Here is a 23,665-nt window from a genome sequence, read left to right as displayed (position 1 = left end):
AGGGTTTCTCTGTGTAACCTTGACTGTCCTGGAACTCACTCTGTAGACCAGGCTGGCCTTGAACTCAGAAATCTGCCTGCCTCCGCCTCCGAAGTGCTGGGATTAAAGGCGTGAGCCACTACTGCCCGGCCCTGAAAGCAGATTATTTGATAGTATTTACTATCACCCATCAATATTTTTTGTTTTGGTTTGTAAGATATATTTTAAAAGTAAAATAATTTTTGTATTTATATTCCCCTATAATATAGGAAAAATTTCAAAGTTGAGAAAGTTGTATTGTCCGTACTCATACTCATTACTTTGTCCTACTGCTTATAGAGTGGATATGGCCCTCCTGTTTCTATAGTATCCAGAGCCTGTTTCTATAGTATCCAGAACCTGTTTCTGTAGTATCCAGAGCCTGTTTCTGTAGTATCCAGAGCCTGTTTCTGTAGTATCCAGAGCCTGTTTCTGTAGTATCCAGAGCCTGTTTCTATAGTATCCAGAGCCTGTTTCTATAGTATCCAGAGCCTGTTTCTATAGTATCCAGAGCCTGTTTCTGTAGTATCCAGAGCCTGTTTCTGTAGTATCCAGAGCCTGTTTCTGTAGTATCCAGAGCCTGTTTCTGTAGTATCCAGAGCCTGTTTCTATAGTATCCAGAGCCTGTTTCTATAGTATCCAGAGCCTGTTTCTGTAGTATCCAGAGCCTGTTTCTGTAGTATCCAGAGCCTGTTTCTATAGTATCCAGAGCCTGTTTCTATAGTATCCAGAGCCTGTTTCTGTAGTATCCGGAGCCTGTTTCTGTAGTATCCAGAGCCTGTTTCTATAGTATCCAGAGCCTGTTTCTGTAGTATCCGGAGCCTGTTTCTGTAGTATCCGGAGCCTGTTTCTGTAGTATCCGGAGCCTGTTTCTGTAGTATCCAGAGCCTGTTTCTGTAGTATCCAGAGCCTGTTTCTGTAGTATCCAGAGCCTGTTTCTGTAGTATCCAGAGCCTGTTTCTGTAGTATCCAGAGCCTGTTTCTGTAGTATCCAGAGCCTGTTTCTGTAGTATACAGAGCCTGTTTCTGTAGTATACAGAGCCTGTTTCTGTAGTATACAGAGCCTGTTTCTATAGTATACAGAGCCTGTTTCTATAGTATACAGAGCCTGTTTCTATAGTCGCTGTTTGCTTTGCTTCCTTTACTTGTCATTCTTTTTTTTTTTTTTTTTTTTTAGTTTTTGTAATAGAGATCCCAGACCTGAGTACAACCATAATGTAAAGTTAAGGATGGGGCTGGAGAGATGGCTCAGCGGTTAAGAACACTCACTGCTCTTCCAGAGGTCCTGAGTTCAGTTCCCAGCAACCTCATGGTGACTTATCACTCACTATCTGTAATTGGATCTCATGACTTCTTCTGATATATTGAAGGTAGTGATAGTATACCCATATACATTAAATAATAATTAAAAGAACTTGAGAAAGATAAGCAATTTCAACTATAGTCTGATTCCTTTTTTTTTTTTTTTAAGATTTATTTATTGGTTATATGTAAGTACACTATAGCTGTCTTCAGACACTCCAGAAGAGGGAGTCAGATCTTGTTATGGATGGTTGTGAGCCACCATGTGGCTGCTGGGATTTGAACTCCGGACCTTCGGAAGAGCAGTCGGGTGCTCTTACCCACTGAGCCATCTCACCAGCCCCCTGATTCCATTTTTATGTGTTATTTCTTTTAAAAAGAGAAAAATTTCTCTAGGCATAGTTTCCCTGTGTGGCTGGAACACACTCTGAACTTGTTAGCCTGACTCTGGCTCCTGAGTGTTGGGTGTGTGCTGCCATGCTCAGGAAGGAGTCTTGTCATGTAGAAACAACAGGAGCTAACCACACTAAAAGAAAGTGATTGCTCTGTCTGATTCTGAATTTTGACTTTTTAAATCCTCAAATGCATTTTTTTCTGCTTTCTATGTATTGGTAGTATTTGATACCCATACTTAAAGCCCTCTTTATTTTTATACAGTCATTATATAAACTGATTTTTCTTTTTTTTTTTTGGTTTTTCGAGACAGGGTTTCTCTGTATAGCCCTGGCTGTCCTGGAACTCACTTTGTAGACCAGGCTGGCCTCGAACTCAGAAATCCGCCTGCCTCTGCCTCCCGAGTGCTGGGATTAAAGGCGTGCGCCACCAACGCCCGGCTATAAACTGATTTTTCAACAAATACTTTATTTGGAAGTCATATGGGGTTATTTCTTCTTAAAACAGACAAATGAAAAACTAGAAGTCCTGTAGACTAGGATATGTGAGCTGGAGACTGGGTCCCCCCTTCCCTTTCTTTCATGAATCAACTATTTTAGATTTGTATCTTTATATTTCCAGGTTGGTAATAGCTTATGGCTAAAGGATCATTCATGTCTTAGATAAAGATGGTAGAAGTGTTCCTCTGAACCCAGGCCTCACAGGAATAGACTATAAGGAGTTTTCTAAGTATACATCAAGAGCCTCTGTTATGGAATGAGCATATATTTAATAAGGCCAGGAATAATTGTCAAAATTTCAGGAAACAAATGGGCAATTACTGTTACAAAAGAATGTCCTGCCTTGCTCATTGTCCATATTTAGATCGGCCTGGCTGATGGTGACATTCAGAAGCACTTGCCACACAGGTGCAGTGTTCCTCAGCTGTTGGAAACATTCCCTCCTCCCGCTCCCTCCTCTTACGTAGAATCAGGCCGTCTAATCCCACTGATGTTAGAGGTGGATTTGCACATTTGAGTGTGTGTGTGTATGTATATATATATATATGTGTGTGTGTGTGTGTGTGTGTGTGTATGTATATATGTGTGTGTGTATATATATATATGTATATATATATTTGGTAATTTACATAGTTGCATTTTACTGCTTAGATGACTTGAATTTTTCTTAGGACCTAGTTTAAGGTCATAGAGTGGTGTGGGTTTTGTCGTGTGTGTGTGTGTGTATGTGTGTGTGTGTGTGTTTTGGTTTTTCAAGACAGGGTTTCTCCATGTAGCCCTGGCTAGCTTCAAACTCAGAGCCCCCTTTGTCTGTCTCCTGAGTGCTAGGATTAAAGGTGGGCACTGCCATGCCTGGGCTAGTTCACAGAGCTTTAGAACTGAAAAAGGCTGCTCTTGAAAGCCCCTGTCTGGAGGCAGAGTCTGATCTGTCAAATGAACTGAGAGGAGGGCTTATCGTTATCGTTATTCTTAACTCCTGTAACTAAGCGAGAGGCCTGGAGCAGATACTTGTTTGCTAATGTGCTGCTTTGCAAGATAAAGCTACCTGGTCTGTCTGTCACAGCTCTAACCTGGGGAGTCACAGGTTCTAGGGACTCAGAAAGGCAGTCTTGAGAGCCTGGTGCTTTTGTGCAGCGCATGATAGTCCTGAGCCACACTACCCATGCGTCCATCTCCTTGTAGTTGGGAACTGGGTTTGAGAGGTTCTCCTTACCTAAGAACCTACAGTGTATCTCCAGCAGCAGTCCTCTGGCCATTTATCTGTTGGTTTTGATGTGTTCTCTTTTAAGGAGTTAAAGCTTAGTAACTCAGCATCTGAAAGTGCAAGGGAAAAATGCTCTTTGGTTTTTAGAAATAGAAAATACTTTAGTTTTTATGGTTTTTATAATGAGAAGGTATATAGCCTTTGGAGTCAGACATAAATAGAAGTAATATATTCTCTAAAATAGTGGTGGTGTATTAATTGAGGCACTTTAAAATGTGTGTCAACAAGCTAGCTCCCAGTACAGGAGTGCTGCAGCAGTTGCTGTCCCTTGAAAGGGCTGCACAGTGGTCAGGTGATTGGACCTTTCTGATATCAGAGAGACGAGCCTTCAGCTTGTCTGCTCTTTATGTCTTTAGCACCACACTTCTCCAGGTGTTGAGTTGCTTTTTTCCGGGAAAGAAAGAAACCCCACCTAGTTACATCAGACTATCTGGTTGTGAAGGTATAAGACTGACTGCACAGGGTCAGAGATGAGGAGAGTCGTAGTGAGCTATAGCACTTCCACATCCTGTTGTAGCTGCAGACTTGACTCTCAAAGCGGAAAGAAACATAGAGAGAGAACATAGAGAATGAAAATTACCAGGAGAAGCAAATGTCTAGAATTTTCCTGGGAAAAATACATTTCTGTGTACTGTGATTTACTTTAATTCAAGATGCATAGAATAGAAAAACATGAGTGCATCCTGTGAAGTTGATTGTATTGGTCCAGAGAAAGCTGGAGAAGAGCATTCAGTATATATACAATTGCCGATTTTTCTGATCTTGTAAGCAGATACTTAGTCACTAACTGCTTAGGGCTCTTAGACCTTCTCCTTATTACACGTGCTGTTCTTTTAAAATGTGAAGTGGATAACTAACGCTTCTAGTTTTCTCAGGTTTCTGCCTTGGAGTAAAATATGAAAAACATGTTTAAGATCCCACTTGCCGACTTCCTTAATTGATCTTACAGTCGAAGTCTCTTACTGCTTGCTGTCTGTTCCACTGTAGGGTATTCTAACTGCACTGGCTTACTTCATTCCAGGACTGACATACCAAACATGTAACTACCTTCCAGCCTTTGTGTTCTTGGCTGGCCTTTCTGTGACTAACCTTCACATTTTAGAGAGTCATATGGCATGTTCTTTCAGGAGTCTATTGAAATGCTATTGGCGGGGAGGGGTTTCTCTGATTATCTTACTAAAAATAGCTTCTTTCATAATCAAGCCCCATTGTTTCCATCTGAAATACTGAGGCCTATCTGGCATGTATGGATTTTTAACATTAACTTGTTTATTGTTTCTTTGAATCTCTGTAGAAGATAAGTGCCAGGAGGGCAGGGATCATAGGTTCCTCCAGCTGTCAGTGTGACACAAACCTAGTCAGAGTTGGGGAGAAGGACTCTCAGTGAAGGGTTGCCGCTATAAGAGTGTCCTGTGGGCATGTCTGCTGGGCCAGTTTCTTGATCGCCCACTAGAATGGTGCCCTGAGGAGTGGGGTTGGGCTGTGTATAGGAGAGGTAGCTTGAGTAAGCCTGTGAGCAGGAGTCCTTCATGATCTCTGCTTCACGTCCTGCCTCCACATCCTAGGGCTAAGGATGGACGGACAGAACCTGTAAGCCAGTAAAGCCTCTCCAGGTTGCTTTTGGTCAGTCTTTTATCACAGCTATAGAAAGTAAACTAGGGCAAACATGTATTCACTTAGTGCCCAGACTCACATTGCCCAACATGAAGCACTCAGTCTCTTCCCAGGCAGGCACTGGGACCCCCATGGAGTCCTTTCAAAAGGTCATCAGTGCATTTGTTTAAGAATAGCACATACTTTATAATATCCTGACTTATAACCTGTTAATAGTAAAATATGTGTTTAGGAAAGCATAATGGTTGGTAAATGTTCAGGTTAAAAACTAGAAAAAGTTTATATTTGTCGAAAACTTTGACAAAACTAATTATATTTTTGAAATTGGTAACGGAAGTTTAGAGAAGGAAAATAAAAAATGTACCATCTTAAATTTATAAGCTAAAATGTAGGAAACCACTGGGAGATTTTGAAGATCAAATTACACATTTTAGGAATTTGATTTCTAGTCATTAATGTAGTTTAAAGGAAAGATAAGTCGAAGTACTAAGGATCTACACAAGAAGAGTTTGGTATCTGAAATTTGAAATGACCCGGAGAGGTCCACGGTTATAGAAGAGGAAGTGGCTGAACTGGGATAATCTGAGAAAAGGCCGTGCTGTGAGCCCCCGAGAAGCATAGGGAGAAGACAGCACAGTGTGGAGGGAGCCCGCAGCTGCCTGGGCCTTTAGGGGATGGGAACCACTCTGCGAGTGCCTGGCATTGCTGCTGGGGGTAAGGGTGAGGACTATAGCTCCCCTCAGGTCTTCTGAAAGAAGAGACCAACTAAGAAAGAAAGAAAGTTCGGCTGTCAGATGCTCTTGAGACATGGGTCTTCTCTGCAGTTGCCACATTTCTCCAGGTCGTTAGGTAGGTCACACTGATGATCTCTGTGGGTTTTTAAACATAGGATGCTTCTTTTTCTCAGTGAAGACCAGACAGCTTCAATAAAGTATATTGGTGTTTTAAAAATACTAAAGTGATGTGCAGAAAGGAAGATGTGTGACCACGCCTCTTCATAAATCTGCGTGAGGGCTGACATACTTACTGTTTAACCCTTGCTGTGCTTGCACAGAGTGGCCTTCTCAAAGGCTCTGTTTTATTCTTACCATTCTTAATTCAATTTATTATGTGTCATTTGTTGGCATTTGAGGGGAAAATATTAACTGAAGGGCAGAACGAATCCCCTGGCTCTTTAGATATGTCAGCTCTCCGTTTTCTCAGTCTTGAAGCGCAAATCTGGAATATAAAAGGCATTAGTAGCTTTCAACATGACTTTTTCTGTGTTACTCCTTCTGCCTTCCTAGTCCTTCTGACAACCTCCCCCAGCTTCTGTTAGAATTCACACCATTACCTTTGCAACACAGAGCAAAATAGACATACGTGTGGCTTGGCTTAGGTGGTGGTAAGCCTTGTCCAGCACGAACTCTACTTGTCTCCATCCATCCAGGTGTGCCTTGCACTGGTGCCTGTTGTCAGCAGCTCGCAGAGGAGTCTGCAGGCTGATTTACAAACATTCTGCTGTCACAGACACAGACATGCTCGAGTTTGTATAGCTTTATTTCAGAGTGCTCAGATTTCACATTAAAAATCAGTGCTATTAAAAGCACTTTGCAATCCATGTGCTTTGATTCTCTTAACTCAGTTTTGTGCTCTATTTTGAGAACTTCTGATTTTCTACTTTTCAAAAATATTTCTTTCCCAGCATTGATACCTTTTTATACAGAAAGGTTATCTCAATGGCCATTTGAAAAATCTGATAACAGGATGTACGCTTTTTTCCATTGCTTTTTAATTGTACCTTGTCAATGGTCTTGTGCATGAACTTTCTTAGAATCAGGCAGTTCCTGGTTCCTATGGAACTTCCTGTTTTCTCAAATAAAAATAGAAAAGCTCTCAGAAAGGAAATCTGGTTGGTGTGAGCTGCCTACGAGAGCAGAGCGGTGGGCTTCCCTGTGCCGGGCTTGTATAGTATACGCTCTGTATGAAATGAGTAAGAGAGCTTTCAAGTGTCTGTGAACTTTGAATATGTGTGTGTGTGTGTGTGTGTGTGTGTGAGTGTGGGGTGGGGGTCTGAGTAATTGTGAGACATGTTATATATTTAATTATAATCTGGCATCAGATTATTATTATTGGGGAGATTTTAGGTAGAGGAAGATTACATGGAAAATACTGTAAATTTCCTTTATAATATTTGATTGTCAAATACTAAAATCTAATTGTTAGCTACTTTGATTTGTTTATTTTTTTTTCCTTGCCATTTGTCTAGATGTTAGCAGAGAGTCAGGTTTTTGTTTGTTTTCTTTTGGTAGCTACTAGAAGTTTGAATGCTAAAAGAACTATTTAGTTTTAAAGCAACAAGCCATGTAGAAACGTGATCTATTTAGTGATAATAAAATGGGTAGTATTTACTGAGAGCATAGTGAGTGCTAGCTAGCTGCTGTTGTGCCAGGCATTTTATAGGGTTGTCTCATGTAGTCCTTACGGGACTGGACAAGGTATGTGCAATTGGTATTCCTCCTTTATAGGAAAACTAGTGGAGAGTGAGCGAGGCATTAGTTTAAGCAAGTATTACTTAGGACTGGTGCAGAGACTTGAATCATCAATTCCTTGTATAACCCTGGCTTTCAGTTGTGATGGCGAAAACCATGAATGTAAAGTGAGACTGTCCAGCATAGTTGGCCTGCCTTCCTTCCTTCCCGGCTTCTTACCTCGTTTGTTTACATTGGTCTGTGTATGTGCATTGGTGGAACCGCATGTGCTGGCTTCTCAGGGAAGTTGTTTAGGATTGACGTGCTGGAGTGATGCTAATAGTTCTTTTTTCTTTCTTTTCCTTGATAGTAAAAAACCCCTTTGATGAAACATTTGGAAAAATACAAGTAAGTAAAAGATCATAATGCTTATAATGTATGATGTCATGTTTTAAATGATGAAAATACTAAAGTGACTGTAAACTAAGGAAAGTAACTCTAAGGCCCTAGTAGTTTGGTCGTTATGTCTGGTGTAGAGCCACTCCTGACAATAGCATGTTTGCTACTTTTATGTAAAGACCCCATCACATATGAGTGGCCCTGCCATGCCTGGATCTGGCTCTCCTACCTAAAAGTACCTTGTGTTGTCTAAGGCCTTAGCAGGCTTTTGTTTTGTTTTCATTTTGTTTCTTTTTGGATCTTTGTTCCGTTGGTGTGAAGAAGGATCAGGAAAGCAAAAAAACAAGGCTTTTAAAAGATTCTTTTTCAAAGGATGATTGATATAATAACTTGAACCAAAATTTTATTTACATCAAAATACTTTTTGCTTACCATAGAATAAACACTTCAGATTTAGATATTTAAAGCTGAAGTGAATGGTATAGTACATAACTCTCTGCTAAGTTTTCATTGTGGGAACTGACCATTATATAGATCTATATCAAAATGATTTGGTTTTACTGAGAGCATATAATAAAGTGTAGTCAGACTGAATTATTTCATATTCTTAGGACTGGGGCTTTGGAATAATTCTCTTCAGTATATTCTGTAGTGAAGACATTTATTTGCAGTGAATTTGACAACTGAGTCTTTAAAATGCGATAGTGTTATAGTTGAGACTTAGTACAGTGGACTCATGGAACGTTGGAAGTAGAAAACGATTTTCTTTAGTAATTTGTAGAATCACAGATTCAGTTTAAGACTCTCGGGTTTCAGCCCAGGTTTTACTTTTTGGTGTTTAATTATTGGAGTTTGAATTTTTATCTGTTTATTTTTGAGGCGGAGAGCCTTTGCTTGTTTATTTGTTTATTTATTTATGAATGAGGTGATCTTGTTAAATAGGCCACCCTGGCCTTAGATTTGCTATATTCCTGTCTCAGTCTCCTTGTGCTGGGCGTGCAGGTGTGACCACTCTGCTTCACACTTTGGTTTTGTAACTTTGTATGAAGATAGGAATTGCCTTGATTCAGAGTAACCTAGGGATGAGGTCAGGGAAAGGGTGATGTGGCAAAGCTTGGAAGGAAACAGGTGCCAGCTGGAGGGATGAATACTGTGTCATCAGGAGACATAGAGGAGGGCATGAGGTGGGGATCTGAAGCCTTTGATGAAGGCTTCTTCCTCCATCACAGATCATGGTTGCATTGACAGAACTTTGTTTCCCATAGTGTGGAAGCTTGTTGTCCTTGTTTCCTGGACATGAGTGTGGGGACAAAGGGTAGATGCAGCTTCATGTCTTTAGACTTATATGTGCGGGTCACATTCTACAGCTTCTAACCATGCCTGAACTTGCTCCCTGAGCATGTTCATCCAGAAATCCTGTGCTCATGAAGACTCCCTGATAACCATGGCTTTATCTCAGGTGATAATGTCTCAGCCTTTGTCGTTACCTGCAAAGGCTTATCTTAGTTGTAGCTGTTCTTAAATTTGGATATCATAGTTTAGACTAGTTGATAGATTATATAGACCACACCATGTCTTCTTCATAGCATCTCTCCCTTCTGGTCAGAGCAATATTCTAGACATGCACAAGGCTGGCTTACTTTTTTCTCTTAAAATTTCAGAATAAAGCCAAACTCTTTTTCTTCATATCTAGGGTTTTGTGGCATTCAGTTCTAAGCCACGTTTCCTTCAGCTCACTCCTGCTTGTGTAAGAAGTCTAACCAGTGCTTTCATGCCTCTACCTCTGCTTGTGCAGTTCCCTCTGGCTGGAATGATGGAGTCTCTTCTTCCTATGCAGCCCAGCTCTCCTGCTGTTACACAGATGGCTTTGTTGACCTCCCTCCCTCTCTGCATTGGGCAGTCACAGTGTGACACTGCATGGGGCTTTGTGGCGGTGCTCCTGAGAATAGGAAATACCTTGTTCGTTGTGTCTCCCTTTGCTCTGAGACGATAACTCTTTACTCCTTAACCTCATTGCATGCTTCACTTTAATAATAATGATGCACAAGGGTCATCTTGAAAGTCTAGGACAGGATGTATGTCAAAGTAACAACACATATTCCTTTAGTTATGTGATGGAGTCAGAGTAAAACAAACCATGAGGGGCTGGAGGATGGCTCAGTGGCTAAAGGCACTTGCCAGCAAACATGTTAATCCGAGTTGGAACACACATGGTGAAAGGAGAGAAGCCATTCCTGTTAATTGTTCTCTGACTACAAAGGGTGAACGGGTATACGCACATGTGTGCAACCCCATGTCTGTTAAACTGTTAAACAGTTTCTCAAACACGAAATGTAAGCTGGCTAGAAGAAAGACAAGAATAGTCTGTGTTTAACACAGCATGTATGAATGATACAGTGTGGGGTTGGAGGGGCTGCTCTGATGGTTAGAGGAGGTGTATGTGTGTAAGAACCATTTATGTAGCTATGTGTGTGTGTGTGTGTGTGTGTGTGTGTACACATCAGCTCTGGTGCCCACCGAGGCCAGAGGCATCAAATCCTGTGTATCTTAGGGAAGGTTGTGAGCTGCCAGACAGGGGTGTGCTGGACTTGAACTCTGGCCCTCTGGGAGAAAAGCTCTCAGTCATTGAGTCACCTCGATAGCTCCCTGTGTCAGGTTAGTTCTCAGGAAGTAAAGCACTTACAGTGATAACTCAGTTATGTTGATGGCCTTCAAGTAGAGTGGCTACTGTTTCCATAGGCTCTGCCTTTCACATTATATGGCTTTAACCATTTTAGCTTCATTTCCTCCTTTTTTAAAAACTATACTTTTAAAAAAATGTTATTTCATAATTTTTTTTTAATTTTAGGAAAGTGAAAAAAATCTTTTGATGAGCACATTGTACAAACTTCATGATCGATTGGCCCAGATTGCAGGTATTATTTTAGCATTCATTGTCTCCCAAACATTTCTAACATTAGCCAGTGTGTGTTGTGTTGTGTCAATAGTGGTAATCTTGCCTAAGTACAGGCTTATATTTATTTATACAGTATTTTTTTTTAGAGATTTGAAAAAAATTCATACAGATATAATCCAGGCCATTTTTCTGCTTGCCATATATGTTAGATGTTATTTATATATATTGTGTACATAGTAACAAATTCCGAAGACTTAAATAGCAATTGAATTGGATAAAATCTTCTATGATTATGCAGTTGTCATTTCTTTACTTAAAGGAAGTAAAGTATTCTATTTTTAATTAGATTCTTTTCATGCTCTGCTCTTAAGTCTGTTACATTGCTCAGGCATCAACACATCTGCAATATGAATAATTTACTGAAATTATTAAATGGGTTCTTACTAAGTTTGAGATTTGCAACTTACAGTAATAGTATGCGTTTATCCAATCCATGCAGAGTATTAGCATTTTACATACAATCTGAAAGAAGTGACTTTGGGTCCCTTCCTTTAGGTGATTGGGAAAACAGAAATGGAGATTTTCAGGGCTTGCAGAAGCAGACTGTGGTGTGCAGCTGGGGTCCTTGGCAGACGTCTAGGGGACAGATGTAGTGTGACTCCTGGTTGAACAGAAGTCTTTACGATCCTGATGTTCACTTCCTCTGTCTGATAGATTTATCTCTGAGTCTGTGGTTTTGCCCAGTTTTTAGTCTTAATGACTCTGTATAGTTCTGTGTACATCATTAAATGCTTCTCTTGCACACTGATTTGCCTTCATTAATCATATACTACATCTTATGACATTTATTTGGTATGCTCTAGTATACCTGGAAGTTACGTCGAATGTATTTTATAGCTAGCTTAATCCTGGATAGCTCTCACTAGCAAATCTATGAGCATAGTCTCTGGTTTACCAGATCAGGACACAAGGGTTGCTTTTAGAGATGTAGATTTCCTTACCCAGAGTGGGTATTGGCCAGTTTTTTTCCTATGAAGAGCCTGTAGTTAATATTTTAGGTTTTGTGGACTAGACTGCCTCTGTCATTACTATTTTACTTTGCTATTATAGCATGAAAGTAACCATAAATAGTATATTAATCAACTAGTTTGACTAGACTCTATGAATACCAACAGTAGACCACATTTGGGCCTTGGCTGTGTTTTGCTGACTTCTGTTCTAGACCTGTTGAATCTGAGTCTCTGGGAAGCATTATAAAGCTTGAAGACTTATTTATCCTGTAGGTCCTTATCCCTTATCTAGTTATGCCCATGACAGCCTGGCTTCCGGAGTAAACTATAAGTAACAACACGGCTTTCACTACAGAAAGGGTTGCCAGAGCATGACTTTCGGTACTGTACTTTTATGTTGCAGGTATTTTTAAACTACTTGAGAGTAATAAAGCAGCAAAGACTTAGAATTGAAGTTTAGTGTGAGGAAAAATATCTGTAATGACCACATGTAGTCGGGAAAAAGCTTTGAATTCTCTGCAGCTATATTAAAAAAGAACGTAATTTCTCTAACTTTTATAGCACACCCCTTTATAACAGCAATATCTTAGTTTCACAGGTCGACATTTCTAAGGGACATGTACTCCTGTCTGCAATGAACATGGTTATGCTCTGAAAGTAGACATGCTTATTAGTACGACAGTAAGATACAGTGCAATAATAGTAACTTAGACTTATATGAAGCTTTGGATTATTAGCTTTAGGAATCTATGTGTGAGTTAGTAGTGAGAATTTCCTGGATGCTCCCCTTTAATGTGCCTACATTGGCTTATATTTTAGAACACAAGAAGAAGACGTTCTTCTATAGACTAAAGTAGTGGTTTATGGAAGGGTAGTGGTTTGTTTACACTAGATATTGGAATTGTTTCTATAAGATATAAGTAATGTTCATCAATATTTATTGATTATATTATTGTATAATTGGTAAAATACTTTAAGTTCTATTTCTTCTGCTTAATATTGTACTTACTCCAAATTAATATGCTAATCTTTTCAGGAGATCATGAATGTGGCAGTTCTAGTCAAAGGATGCTTTCTGTCCGAGAAGCAGCTGCATATTTAAAAGTAAGCAGTGACACCAGAGTTTTAATAGCCGTGTTCTTAAAGTGCATGTATGTCCTTAGTACTGTCAACAGTGTTAAGCGCTGGGTTACTTTGTGTACTGTGTAAGGCAGTCTCTGTTCTTCAGTGCTCATGCGTCTGTTCCCTGCACCAGGCCCTTCCTCCCTCGGGTTAGCCTCTGTCTCTCCCATGCTATTCCACCCACTTGAACACTTGTTTACTTACTTGTATATGTTTGGCTAGGTTCCTGTTAAGAGAGAATATGAGGGGGTTTTCTTTCTGAGATTATGGATATAACTGGTTGGAGTGTTTTTATACCTTAAGGATGGAAAGCTAACTGCTTTTCTAGCTGTGCTTTTGCCCTGGCTTGTTTTGGGGGTGAATAAGTGTATGCCGGGTACTTGATACAGAAGTATGATGAACGGGAAGCTCTAAAGCCTCTCCTCGGAGAACCTTCTAACCCGGAGTTCATTGAATTGTGTAGATTTTGTTTATTGTTATTTATACGCAGGATTTCTTTAAAATAATAAAGCTTATAAAATTAAAAAGTCTTAACTATTTAGTGCCATGTAAGCAGATATAATAAAGGACAATGGGAATTGTTAGTGTTTTTGTTTTAGGATACTGTATATAAGAAAGTGCACATAAGTGTGTAAAGGGCTTTAGAGGGGCTGGAGAGATGGCTCAGTGGGTAAGAGCACACTGACTGCTCTTCCAGAAGTCCTGAGTTCAAATCCCAGCAACCACACCGTGGCTCCCAACCATCTGTAATGGGACCTGATGCCCTCTTTTGGTGTGTCTGAAGACAGCAGCAGTGTACTCATATAAATAAAATAAATCTTTAAACAAAACAAGACAAAGGGCCTGAAGAACACTGTGCTACACGCCTGTCCTCAAAGCCGCTTCGTAGGCTGAAGCAGGGCAGATGCTTGGAGCCCAGTGTTTGAGGACAGCCGGGACAAGTTAGTGAGACTTGTCTTAAAACAAGATTCAGCACAAATCTTAGCAGTACTAAGAAGGAGATTGAGATAGAATTAAGATGGGTGGGCAGCATTCAGGAAAGCAAGTGAGGCACATGGCTTTTAGTGAGACCTGCTCAGGTCAGTTATCTCAGGGTGCTAAGAAGACTTGCAGGTGAGATTCTCTGAGCGGTTACAAGTTATCCTGGAACTAGGAAAGAAAATAGAAGCTGAAAGATGGAAACTTCCATTCTTGTGAAAGGGAAAATGGAATTCATGACAATCCAGTTCCATGTAAGTAGCCCCATAAAGATGTGAATGCTTGCAAACTGAGATGCTGGTGCAGCCAGCTTTTAGATGGCTCTGTGGGTTCAGATGTAATTGTGTGTCATCTCTCCTACCCCCTTCAAATAGCATGGCTTTAAAAGGGAACAGGTTTTTTCCTATTGATATTTTAAATGTACATGTAGTACAATGTGGTAATTGTATACATATTATTTAACATAAATAATCTCTAGGACATTTTCATTTTAGGACTGAAACCCTATGCTCATTGCATAGTAGCCACCTATTTTTCTCTTTTAAATTCTGTCAATCACTGCTTTTTTTTCTGTATCAGTTTTGTAACATTTAGATATGTTAACTGCTCATTGATAATTCTCTGACTTACTTCATCTAATATCTTCCAAGGCCATATGATAACATTTGATAGTATTTTTCTTTTTATTTATTACACCTTTTTCATAAGATTTGAAGTTAAAAAAAGCCTCAGCTTTATCCTTTTTTCTTTTTTTTTAATTTTTAATATTTTTTATTACATATTTTCCTCAATTACATTTCCAATGCTATCCCAAAAGTCCCCCATAGCGCCCCCCACTTCCCTACCCACCCATTCCCATTCTTTTGGCCCTGGCATTCCCCTATATTGGGGCATATAAAGTTTGCAAGTCCAATGGGCCTCTCTTTCCAGTGATGGCCGACTAGGCCATCTTTCGATACATATGCAGCTAGAGACAAGAGCTCTGGGGTACTGGTTAGTTCATCATGTTGTTCCACCTATAGGGTTGCAGATCCCTTTAGCTCCTTGGGTACTTTCTCTAGCTTCTCCATTGGGAGCCCTGTGATACATCCAATAGCTGACTGTGAACATCCACTCCTGTGTTTGCTAGGCCCCTGCATAGTCTCACAAGAGACCGCTATATTTGGGTCCCTTTTTTCTTAAATATCTTTTATTGTATGTGTGTGCATGGGGATAAGGGGAAGGATGGGCAGAGGTTAGTGCCAGGTGTCCTCTGTCCTTTTCCACCTTAGTTTTTGGGACAGGGTCTCTATACTGAACCTGGAGCTCACTTGTCTATCGACTAGATAGACTGGCTGGTCAGAGAACTTGAAGGACCAGATGTCTTCACTGCTTCCAACTCCCCGCTCACCCTAGGGTTGAGGTTTCAGAAGTATGTGGTCATGCCATCTATCCATCCATGCATCCATCCATCCATCATCCATTTATCATCATTCATCCATCCACCCACCCACCCATCCATCATCCATCCATCCATGCATCTGTCATCCATCCATCCATCCATGCATCCATCCATCCATCCAATCTGTTATACTGCTGGGGATCTGAATTTAGATCCTTATGTTTGTACTTTACCTATCAATCTTTTCTAAGATCCAATATAGTGTATGTGTGTGTGTGTGTGTGTGTGTGTGTGCACGTGCCCATGCATTCAATGTCTCTGGAGGTGGAAGAGAGTGTAATATCATCTGGAGCAGATTTAGCTGTTATAAACTGCCTGATTGATAAAGGTGCTGGGAACTGATTTTGGGCCCTTAGGAAGAGCAACAAATAAACACCCTTGACCACTGAGCCATCTCTCCAGCCCCTTAAGATTTTTTTTATCTACTAAGCCTTGGGGGAGCCACCCTATCAGAGGCAAAAGGGAGGGAGTATGAGGTGAAGAACTCTGGAAGGGGGCAACAGGAAGGGGGGCAACATTTGGAGTGTAAATAAATGAAATAATTAAAAAAAGCAAAGCAAACAGAATCCCTAGAAATTGTAAGATAAGCATTATAGTTGGGCCTTTTCTAGTCATAGTTTATTAGATGACTTTTTATTGATCTGTATCTTAATTTTGGTATATGTATTTTCTCATCTCCTTTAAGTTTATTCTTTTTTTTTTTTTTTTTTTTTTTGGTTTTTTTCGAGACAGGGTTTCTCTGTGTAGCCCTGGCTGTCCTGGCACTCACTTTGTAGACCAGGCTGGCCTCGAACTCAGAAATCCGCCTGCCTCTCCTTTAAGTTTATTCTTATGTATTTCCTTTTTGAGGCGATTATAAACAATTGTTGTCATTTCCTGTTGAGATTCTTTGCTCTTACTGTATAGGAAACAATTGATTTTTCCATGTTGATTTTTGTACCCTGCAAGTTTGAATTCATTTACTCTAAGGGGACTTTTTTTTTTTAATTTAGAATTTTTACAGGTTTTTTAAAAATATTTTTATGTAGATAATTATATCATTTGTGAAAAGAGATAAAATTACTTTTTCTGTTTCAGATTTTCAAATTTCTTGCATAAGTTACTCCTAGACTTTCTAGTGCCTGTGTTGAATAGGAGTGGCGAGTGGGCCCACGCCTCCTTCTTGTCTTTATGTTCTCCCTGTTAGGTCTGACAGCTCGCTCATGTGTGGGCCTCGGTGGGTGTGGCTCTTTGACATGGACATCCTTTCCCTACTCCTGGGCATTTTTAAAACTCATTGTTGAAGGACTGTTAAGTTTTCTCATGCTTTTTCTGTAGCTATTGAAATAATCATTTGATTTAAATATTTTCATTTATTTTTTATTGGGACTACAATATGAATACTACTTCTAATTAACAGGATGCATAAGGATCCAAATAATATTGTGGTTTTTAATTTTTTTGATCTATTTAACAGAACAAAACAACAGGTTTAACAGATTAAGAAAATATTGCATTGATATTTTTTGTGTGGAAATGTCTGTGTACCACAGGACCCTGCTGTTATACTTTGAATACGCTGTCCAATTCCCTTTTCTGGTATTTTATTAGGGACAATTGTGTCTTTATTAATTGATGTTAGTCTGAATTTTAATGTCCCATCTATCTAACATTGATAACAAAAACCCACATATCTCTAGTTGCATATGTATCAGAAGATGGCCTAGTCGGTCATCATTGGGAAGAGAGGCCCCTTGGTCTACCAAACTTTATATGCCCCAGTACAGGGGAACGCCAGGGCCAGGAAGTGGGAGTGGGTGGGTTGGGGAGCAGGGCGGGGGGAGGGTATAGGGGACTTTTGGGATAACATTTGAAGTGTAAATGAAGAAAATATCTAATAAAAAAATTTAAAAAAAAGTCAGTTTGGGGGCTAGCAAGATCATTCATGCATTGGATAAATGCACTTGCTGCCAAGCTTGACGGCCTGAGTTCAATCCCTGAGACTCACGTGGTGGAAGGGAGAGTCCTCTTACTGCCACATGTGAGCCCTTGGATGCTCATGGCCTTGCATGTATGCATGCACGCGCGCGCGCGCACACACACACACACACACACTCAGAGTAAATAAATATATAAATTAGTGTTAAAAGTTTAAGAAAGTTTGGAAAAGTTCTCTTTGTTTTTTGAAGAATTTGAGTAGTAATTTTTTCTAATGAAGTGAGTAAGAAGTGAATTACCCTTTCATGCCTGCCCAGGACCACACCAATTAGTGTTCCAGCATGAATGGAGAAGGACACATAAGCCCCATACCTATTTGACTAGCTGTACTCAATGGCTGAGAGAAGGAGACTTCAGTTCTCTTCAGGAAGCTCCCATAGGCTGGTTGGCCATGTTCAAGTAGTTAGTTCTAAACCCAGGCAACACTAATGGGGTTTGCTAAGTCATGTACAGGCAGTTTTTAGGAGAGGGCATGCGTTTAGAGGGGCGTTTGTGGAGGAACAGGAGGAACAGGGGAAGACTTAGAGAAGGAGGGAGAGGTAGGTATAGTGAAAATACATTTTACTCATTTCTGAAATCCTCATAAAGAGAAAATATGTATTTTTCTTTGAATGAAATGTTTGTCTTTTACTTCTGTCTGGTTTGTAGTATTGAAGTCATCATTTTCCTCATTGATGTTTATCTGTGTATTCTGTCCAGTTTTGAAAGTTGTTTATAGCAATCTACTACCAACAGTGGTGCGCTCTCCCTCCATCCTGTCTTTAATTACTCTCTCTGTCTGTGGGTTCTCTAATGTGTATATGCCAGTATAACTGCTGTATCTTCTGAGTGGATTGAGCTGCCTGCCTATGTGACATCCGTAGTTGACTATTCCCATGGACTGTCTCTCTCATCTATCCTTGTCAGCCTGTGTGTGTGCCCTTAAAGCTAAAGTGGATTTCTTTTACACGTTCATCCATCAATCCAATGATTAGGGTGCTTCTATTTTTATTTGAAGTCTATTGTTGATGGGAGAGACTTTTTTTTTGTTGTTGTTTCCACTTGCTTTCTCTCTGTATGGAAATTTTGTTTGTTCATTTTTTTTAAAGATAGATTTATTTATTTATTTATTTATTTATTTATTTATTTATTTATTATTTATTATAAGTACACTGTAGCTGTCTTCAGACACACCAGAAGAGGGCATCAGATCTCATTACAGATGGTTGTGAGCCACCATGTGGTTGCTGGGATTTGAACTCAGGACCTCTGGAGAGCAGTCAGTGCTCTTAACCACTGAGCCATCTCTCAAGCCCGAAATTTTGTTTTTCTGCCATACTTCTTTTTTGTATTTCTTTTGTAGTAAAATGCTTTAATTGCTTTTGAATTTATTATCCTCCTTTATGTTATCAATGTGTCTTTTAGATTGTATAACCATTAATGTTTATAGCTTTTGACATGAATATATTTATAGCTTTTAAAGCCTAATTTTGTTCTTTAACTTGTATATTGGTTGGTCTTCCTCTCTCAGCACTTCATGTGTTTTATCTTACTATTCCGTAGGTTCTCCTATGTGATGAGCAGCTTCTCTCTTTAAAAGTCTCTTTGCCTTTTGACAGTTTGATAATAATTGTGTGTGTGTACATGTGTGTGATAATAATGGTATGTGTATGTGTGTGGACACGTGTGCATATGTATGGGTAGATAAATGGGCAGGTTCACATGTGGGGAAGGAGACCAGAGGTCAACACTGTCTTCTTCAATGGTCTCCTCCTTTCTCTAAAAATCCTGAGCTGCCTGCTTTACCTAAGCCATATGGCCAGGACGCTCCAGGGACCGCCTCCCCGTCTGCTTCCCCAGCTCTGGGGGAACAGGCATGTGCCACCATGCCAGGCTTTGTTTCATGAGTCTGGGGATCCAGACTCATGTCCACACTCAAGCAAACTAGCACTGCAGCTCAGCCATCTCCCCAGCCCCTGAAGGCAGCAGTGTCTCCTGATGTGTTGTTCCTGTTATTTAGACTTAACATTCCTGCTTACTTGTTGGGTTTCTTCAATCTGAATGCATAATTCCTTACCCAAATTTGGGGAATTTTTGATTCTTATATTTTCATTTTTTCTTCTCTTTTCTCATTTTATGCTTCCATAATATCCTGAGTGAAACACTTTGCCTTTTTTGTTCTTTGTAATGTACCTCTAACTACTAACTGAATAATATCAAACGGTGGGGTTTGCTGACTCTAGTACATTCCTGAAGACGTATAATTAATTTTCAGTGAACTTTAGTTGTTCTGTTACACATGCCCGTCATCAAAAGTTTTCCTAAATTTCCTAAAATTATTCTGTACTTCCGAACAGTTGGATTTCGGCGGTGGTGGGTTTGGTCTGGTCTAGGTTTTGTGTTGCTGGCTTTTTATTTTTTAAGACTTATTATTTATATTTAAGTACACTTATTTATTATTTATGTGTAAGTGTACTGGTGTCTTCAGACACACCAGTAGAGGGCGTCAGATATTATTACGGATGGTTGTGAGCCACCATGTGGTTGCTGGGATTTGAACTCAGGACCTTCATAAGAAAAGTCAGTGCTGAGCCATCTCTCCAGCCCCCGTGTTGCTGGCTTTTTTGTTTGTTTCTGTTTCTGCAGTGCTAGGAGTTGAGCCTAGCAGATCAGACCTCCTGCCTTGCTAGGCAAGCATTCTCTCACTAAGATGTGTCCCCAGTTCCTGTTTCATGGTCCAGAATGAGGGCTGGGGTTACTTTTGTTTTTTAACACTATAGACTTTTTATTGCATATTCTAAAAAGAGTCGAGATTCCATTTCTTAAAGTTATTTTCAAATATTAATACTCATTAGGTTCATATGTATGCACATCTGTGTTACTCTATTTGGCCTCAGGTTGTGAAATATGTTTATCACATCATAGATGCAGTCTCCAGAGCTGCCAATAATAACTCCCCCACCCCCAATCAATAAGCAGGATGGGGGTGTGTCAAAAAAAAGTCTAAAATTCTAGACAAGTCTCAAAAGGATTTCTTAAAATAGTGTTTTATTTTCAGTAAAAATTACCATCATAATTTAATTCTCATGAGAAATAAAGGGAAAAAGTTTTAAATTCACTGTATAATGGTAACCTCTGGTAGTATTTGATCTAGCTTTCTTTAGTCTTTTAAAATTAGTATGACTATAAATATCTTCTATTACAAATATTCATGTGTTTATCCTTGCAATCATATACATTTGCCTCTCCCATTACACAGCATAAGTTTTTAAATTGCTGGATAATATTTTACTATATAACTAACGTGCATTGACTTTTTTCCTAGTCATTTCCTTAGGAAATAATCCTGAAAAGGAAATTACTTTTTCAAAGAGCCTGAACTTTATAAAATGCTTTTGATAATGTTCATATTACTTCCTAATCTAGAATGACAGTGTGAGCGTAGCCTAGCCCCAGTTGGCTTTTTTTTTTTTAATCTGTGCAGCATGTAAGAAACCCCCACTTGTTATCAGACAAGGACTGTAAGGTATACACAGCAAGCTTTCTGTTTATGGAGAATTCTTGTACATTTCATTTCTAGGCATTTACGTTATGATTTCATCCGCACAAAGCCAACACTTGGACATAGTAGCAAATAAGGCAGCCATTCCCACCACTCCACAGTGCTCACCAGCATCTCTGGCTTCTGGTGCATGGTACAGAAGTCCCAGCACAGAGCTTCTGTTTTGTTGACTTTGACTCATTACATTTTATTAGTATTTCCTTACTCTTTCTCCTTCAGAAGGAGTTTTAATCCGCTTATTTATCTAGATATATCTCTGACTTACCAAGGGCTTTTACTGAACTTTCATAGTTTGGTAGTGAAAGGCGGCTCACCGTTGGGAGACTTAAGAAATAGGTCCCTCTGGTGGAGCGCGTAGGAAGCACAGCGATGTGTTTGTAGCTGGAGCACTCACGGCATCCCTGTGGGCGGGGTGAGGAGTGCTGCGTCGGTTTCTAAGTTGCTTTCAAACCCCGATTAACTTCTGACACAATACACAATACCTAAGATTTGTGAAGAACTTACTAGGAAAGTAGATCTTTGTGAATGTCCCAAGTGCTGGCCAGATAAGAGTTTTATGGTTCAGCCCGGCCCCCTGATCACTGTTGGTGAACCTTTATGTGGAAGATGAAGTGTTTTCAAGAGGCCTGTGATGAGACAGGGCGGATTCCCTCTTCTGCAGACAGTGTGTCTGGAAATGCGGTGTCTGCGCCATCGCCACTTTCCCAACCTCATTCCAGTTTGCTTGTCTTTCCATCTTGATGCCTTCATCCTTTTTCAGTTCTCATTATGCAGAATTAAATCTTCTAGTAGAAATTTGGTAAAAGGAAAAGAAGTATTTTAAAAAGTGAGGCAGTGAGACTTGTATAATACGTTTTTTTTAAGTATGCACTTTATGCCGTGTGCTGGTCTCAAGTTCACCTTCATCTAACAAGGTGGAAGACAGGAAACCTACTTTATGAACAAATTAGAGCTTAGAGGTATAATAACTGGGTCACCCAGCTAGACTGTGACCAGCCTAGGAGTAGGGAGCCTGTCCTCCATGTAACACTGTTGTACTTCTTTGATGACCAGCTAGGTCCATAACCCGTCAGTTCCAGTGTGCATAAGCAGTTGACACTTTAAAGTTGTTGTGAACACCTTGACGTGGCAGTTAACAATGGCTACATGTCATAGATAGCGTACACCTCACTAAGTATGTTGCGCATATGTAGTTTGTAACGAAACTGAAATCTAGTCTCAGATCTGCTGGATACAGAAGTCAATCATCGAATCAATGGTTAAATCTAGTTTTTTGTTTGTTTGTTTTTAAAGGCAAGGTCTAACTGTGCAGCCCTGGCTGTCCTGGAGCTCACTATGTAGACCTGGCGGATCTCTGCCTCCTGAGTCCTGGGATTAAAGAGATCCATCAGCATGCCTGGCACAGTGTTGTTTCTTGGCATCTAGCATATAGCATCTCAAAAACAAACTGTAGTCTCTAGGTGGAGGTGCATAGAGCTGTCTCTGCCTGGCAGCTCCTTTGCATGAGCGGCCCCATCAGATTTCTAATTCTTGGTTGTATTCTTTTCTTTTCTTTTTTTTAAAGTATAGAACAGAGTTTATTCAGGGCATGGGGAGGGGAGTTAAGAGGGTAGTAGAGGCAGAGAGAGAGAGTAGAGAAGTAGAAGAGTAGAGGAGTAGAGGCTGTCCATGAGCACTTGGAGAGAGGGGGGGAGGTTATATTCCTTTAATATACTGTATGTATTCATGTGCATTTACACACACTACCCTTTCCAGGTGCACTTGGTCTTTAAAATAACTGCTGAAAATTTATGTTTTAAAACATCAGATGCTTTAAATTTCAGAGTACAAAAGCAATTGAAGTTTGGTTCAGTCAGTTGTGAGACCAAGCCAGGACTGCATAGCTCGACCATTTCAAAAGTAGATAATACTGTTTTATGTAAAAGGCCCGGCTTCTTTTGTAACACAGAAAGATGGTGGTAAGAAGGGTGAAGGCTATATTCTATAAAGCAAATTCAAACACATGCCCTGTAAGCCACCTTTATTATCTTAAAAAATCCTAGCAAAAGTTTTGTGTCAGTCATTTATGATCCCTGGCAGTTAGTGGTGCTTTGTACAATTTGGTATGTTTGCAGATCGGATATATTAGAGCAAAATTGCCAGTGAATTAGGAAGTTGAAGTGTGTGGCCCAATGAAAACAATTTCCAGTGTCATTGGAGAATCTGTTGGTAAAATAATTCAGTGGACATTTCTAAAATCATTTTTAAAAGAGATTTCTAAAACTTCAAACGCAGCCTTTGCACTATAGAAAGTGCATAAAGTGATCCTTTGTAAAGGGCTTTGTTAGCATAGGAGACCTCAGCTGCTTGGTTTAGTGTTGTGCTTGTAGTTTCTAGCAAAAGAGCTGGCGCGGTGTGGATCATAATTAAATATATATTGTATTAAGATAAACAGATGTTTTTTGTTATTTGTTTTTCAAGATAGGGTTTTTCTGTATAGCCCTGGCTGTCCTGGAACTCACATTGTAGACCAGGCTGGCCTCGAACTCAGAAATCCGCCTGCCTCTGCCTCTGCCTCCCGAGTGCTGGGATTAAAGGCGTGCGCCACCACACCCGGCATCAGATTTTTTTTTTTAAAAAAGTTGTTTAAGATTTAATGTTTAAGAAATTGAATAGGGGGCTGGAGAGATGGCTCAGCTGTTAAGAGCACTGACTGTTATTTTACCAACAGATTCTCCAATGACACTGGAAATTGTTTTCATTGGGCCACACATTTCAACT

General features: G+C 39.9%; 1 protein-coding gene across 1 annotated transcript in view; it reads left to right on the top strand.

The window, feature by feature from the left end:
• Lemd3 (LEM domain containing 3) overlaps positions 1 to 23,665 on the top strand; it is a 55,548-nt gene that overhangs the window by 19,129 nt on the left and 12,754 nt on the right. Inside the window, exons 2-4 of the mRNA XM_021175093.3 lie at positions 7,912 to 7,949; positions 10,789 to 10,855; positions 12,883 to 12,950. Coding sequence (XP_021030752.1) covers positions 7,912 to 7,949; positions 10,789 to 10,855; positions 12,883 to 12,950 — 173 coding nt within the window. The remainder of the gene's footprint in view (positions 1 to 7,911; positions 7,950 to 10,788; positions 10,856 to 12,882; positions 12,951 to 23,665) is intronic.

This window comes from Mus caroli, unplaced genomic scaffold, assembly GCF_978045245.1.
Source record: "Mus caroli unplaced genomic scaffold, Mus_caroli_1 scaffold_9, whole genome shotgun sequence".
Taxonomy (NCBI): Eukaryota; Metazoa; Chordata; class Mammalia; order Rodentia; family Muridae; genus Mus; species Mus caroli.
Note: the sequence above shows the minus strand (reverse complement) of the source record. Positions and strands in the feature narration are given on the sequence as shown.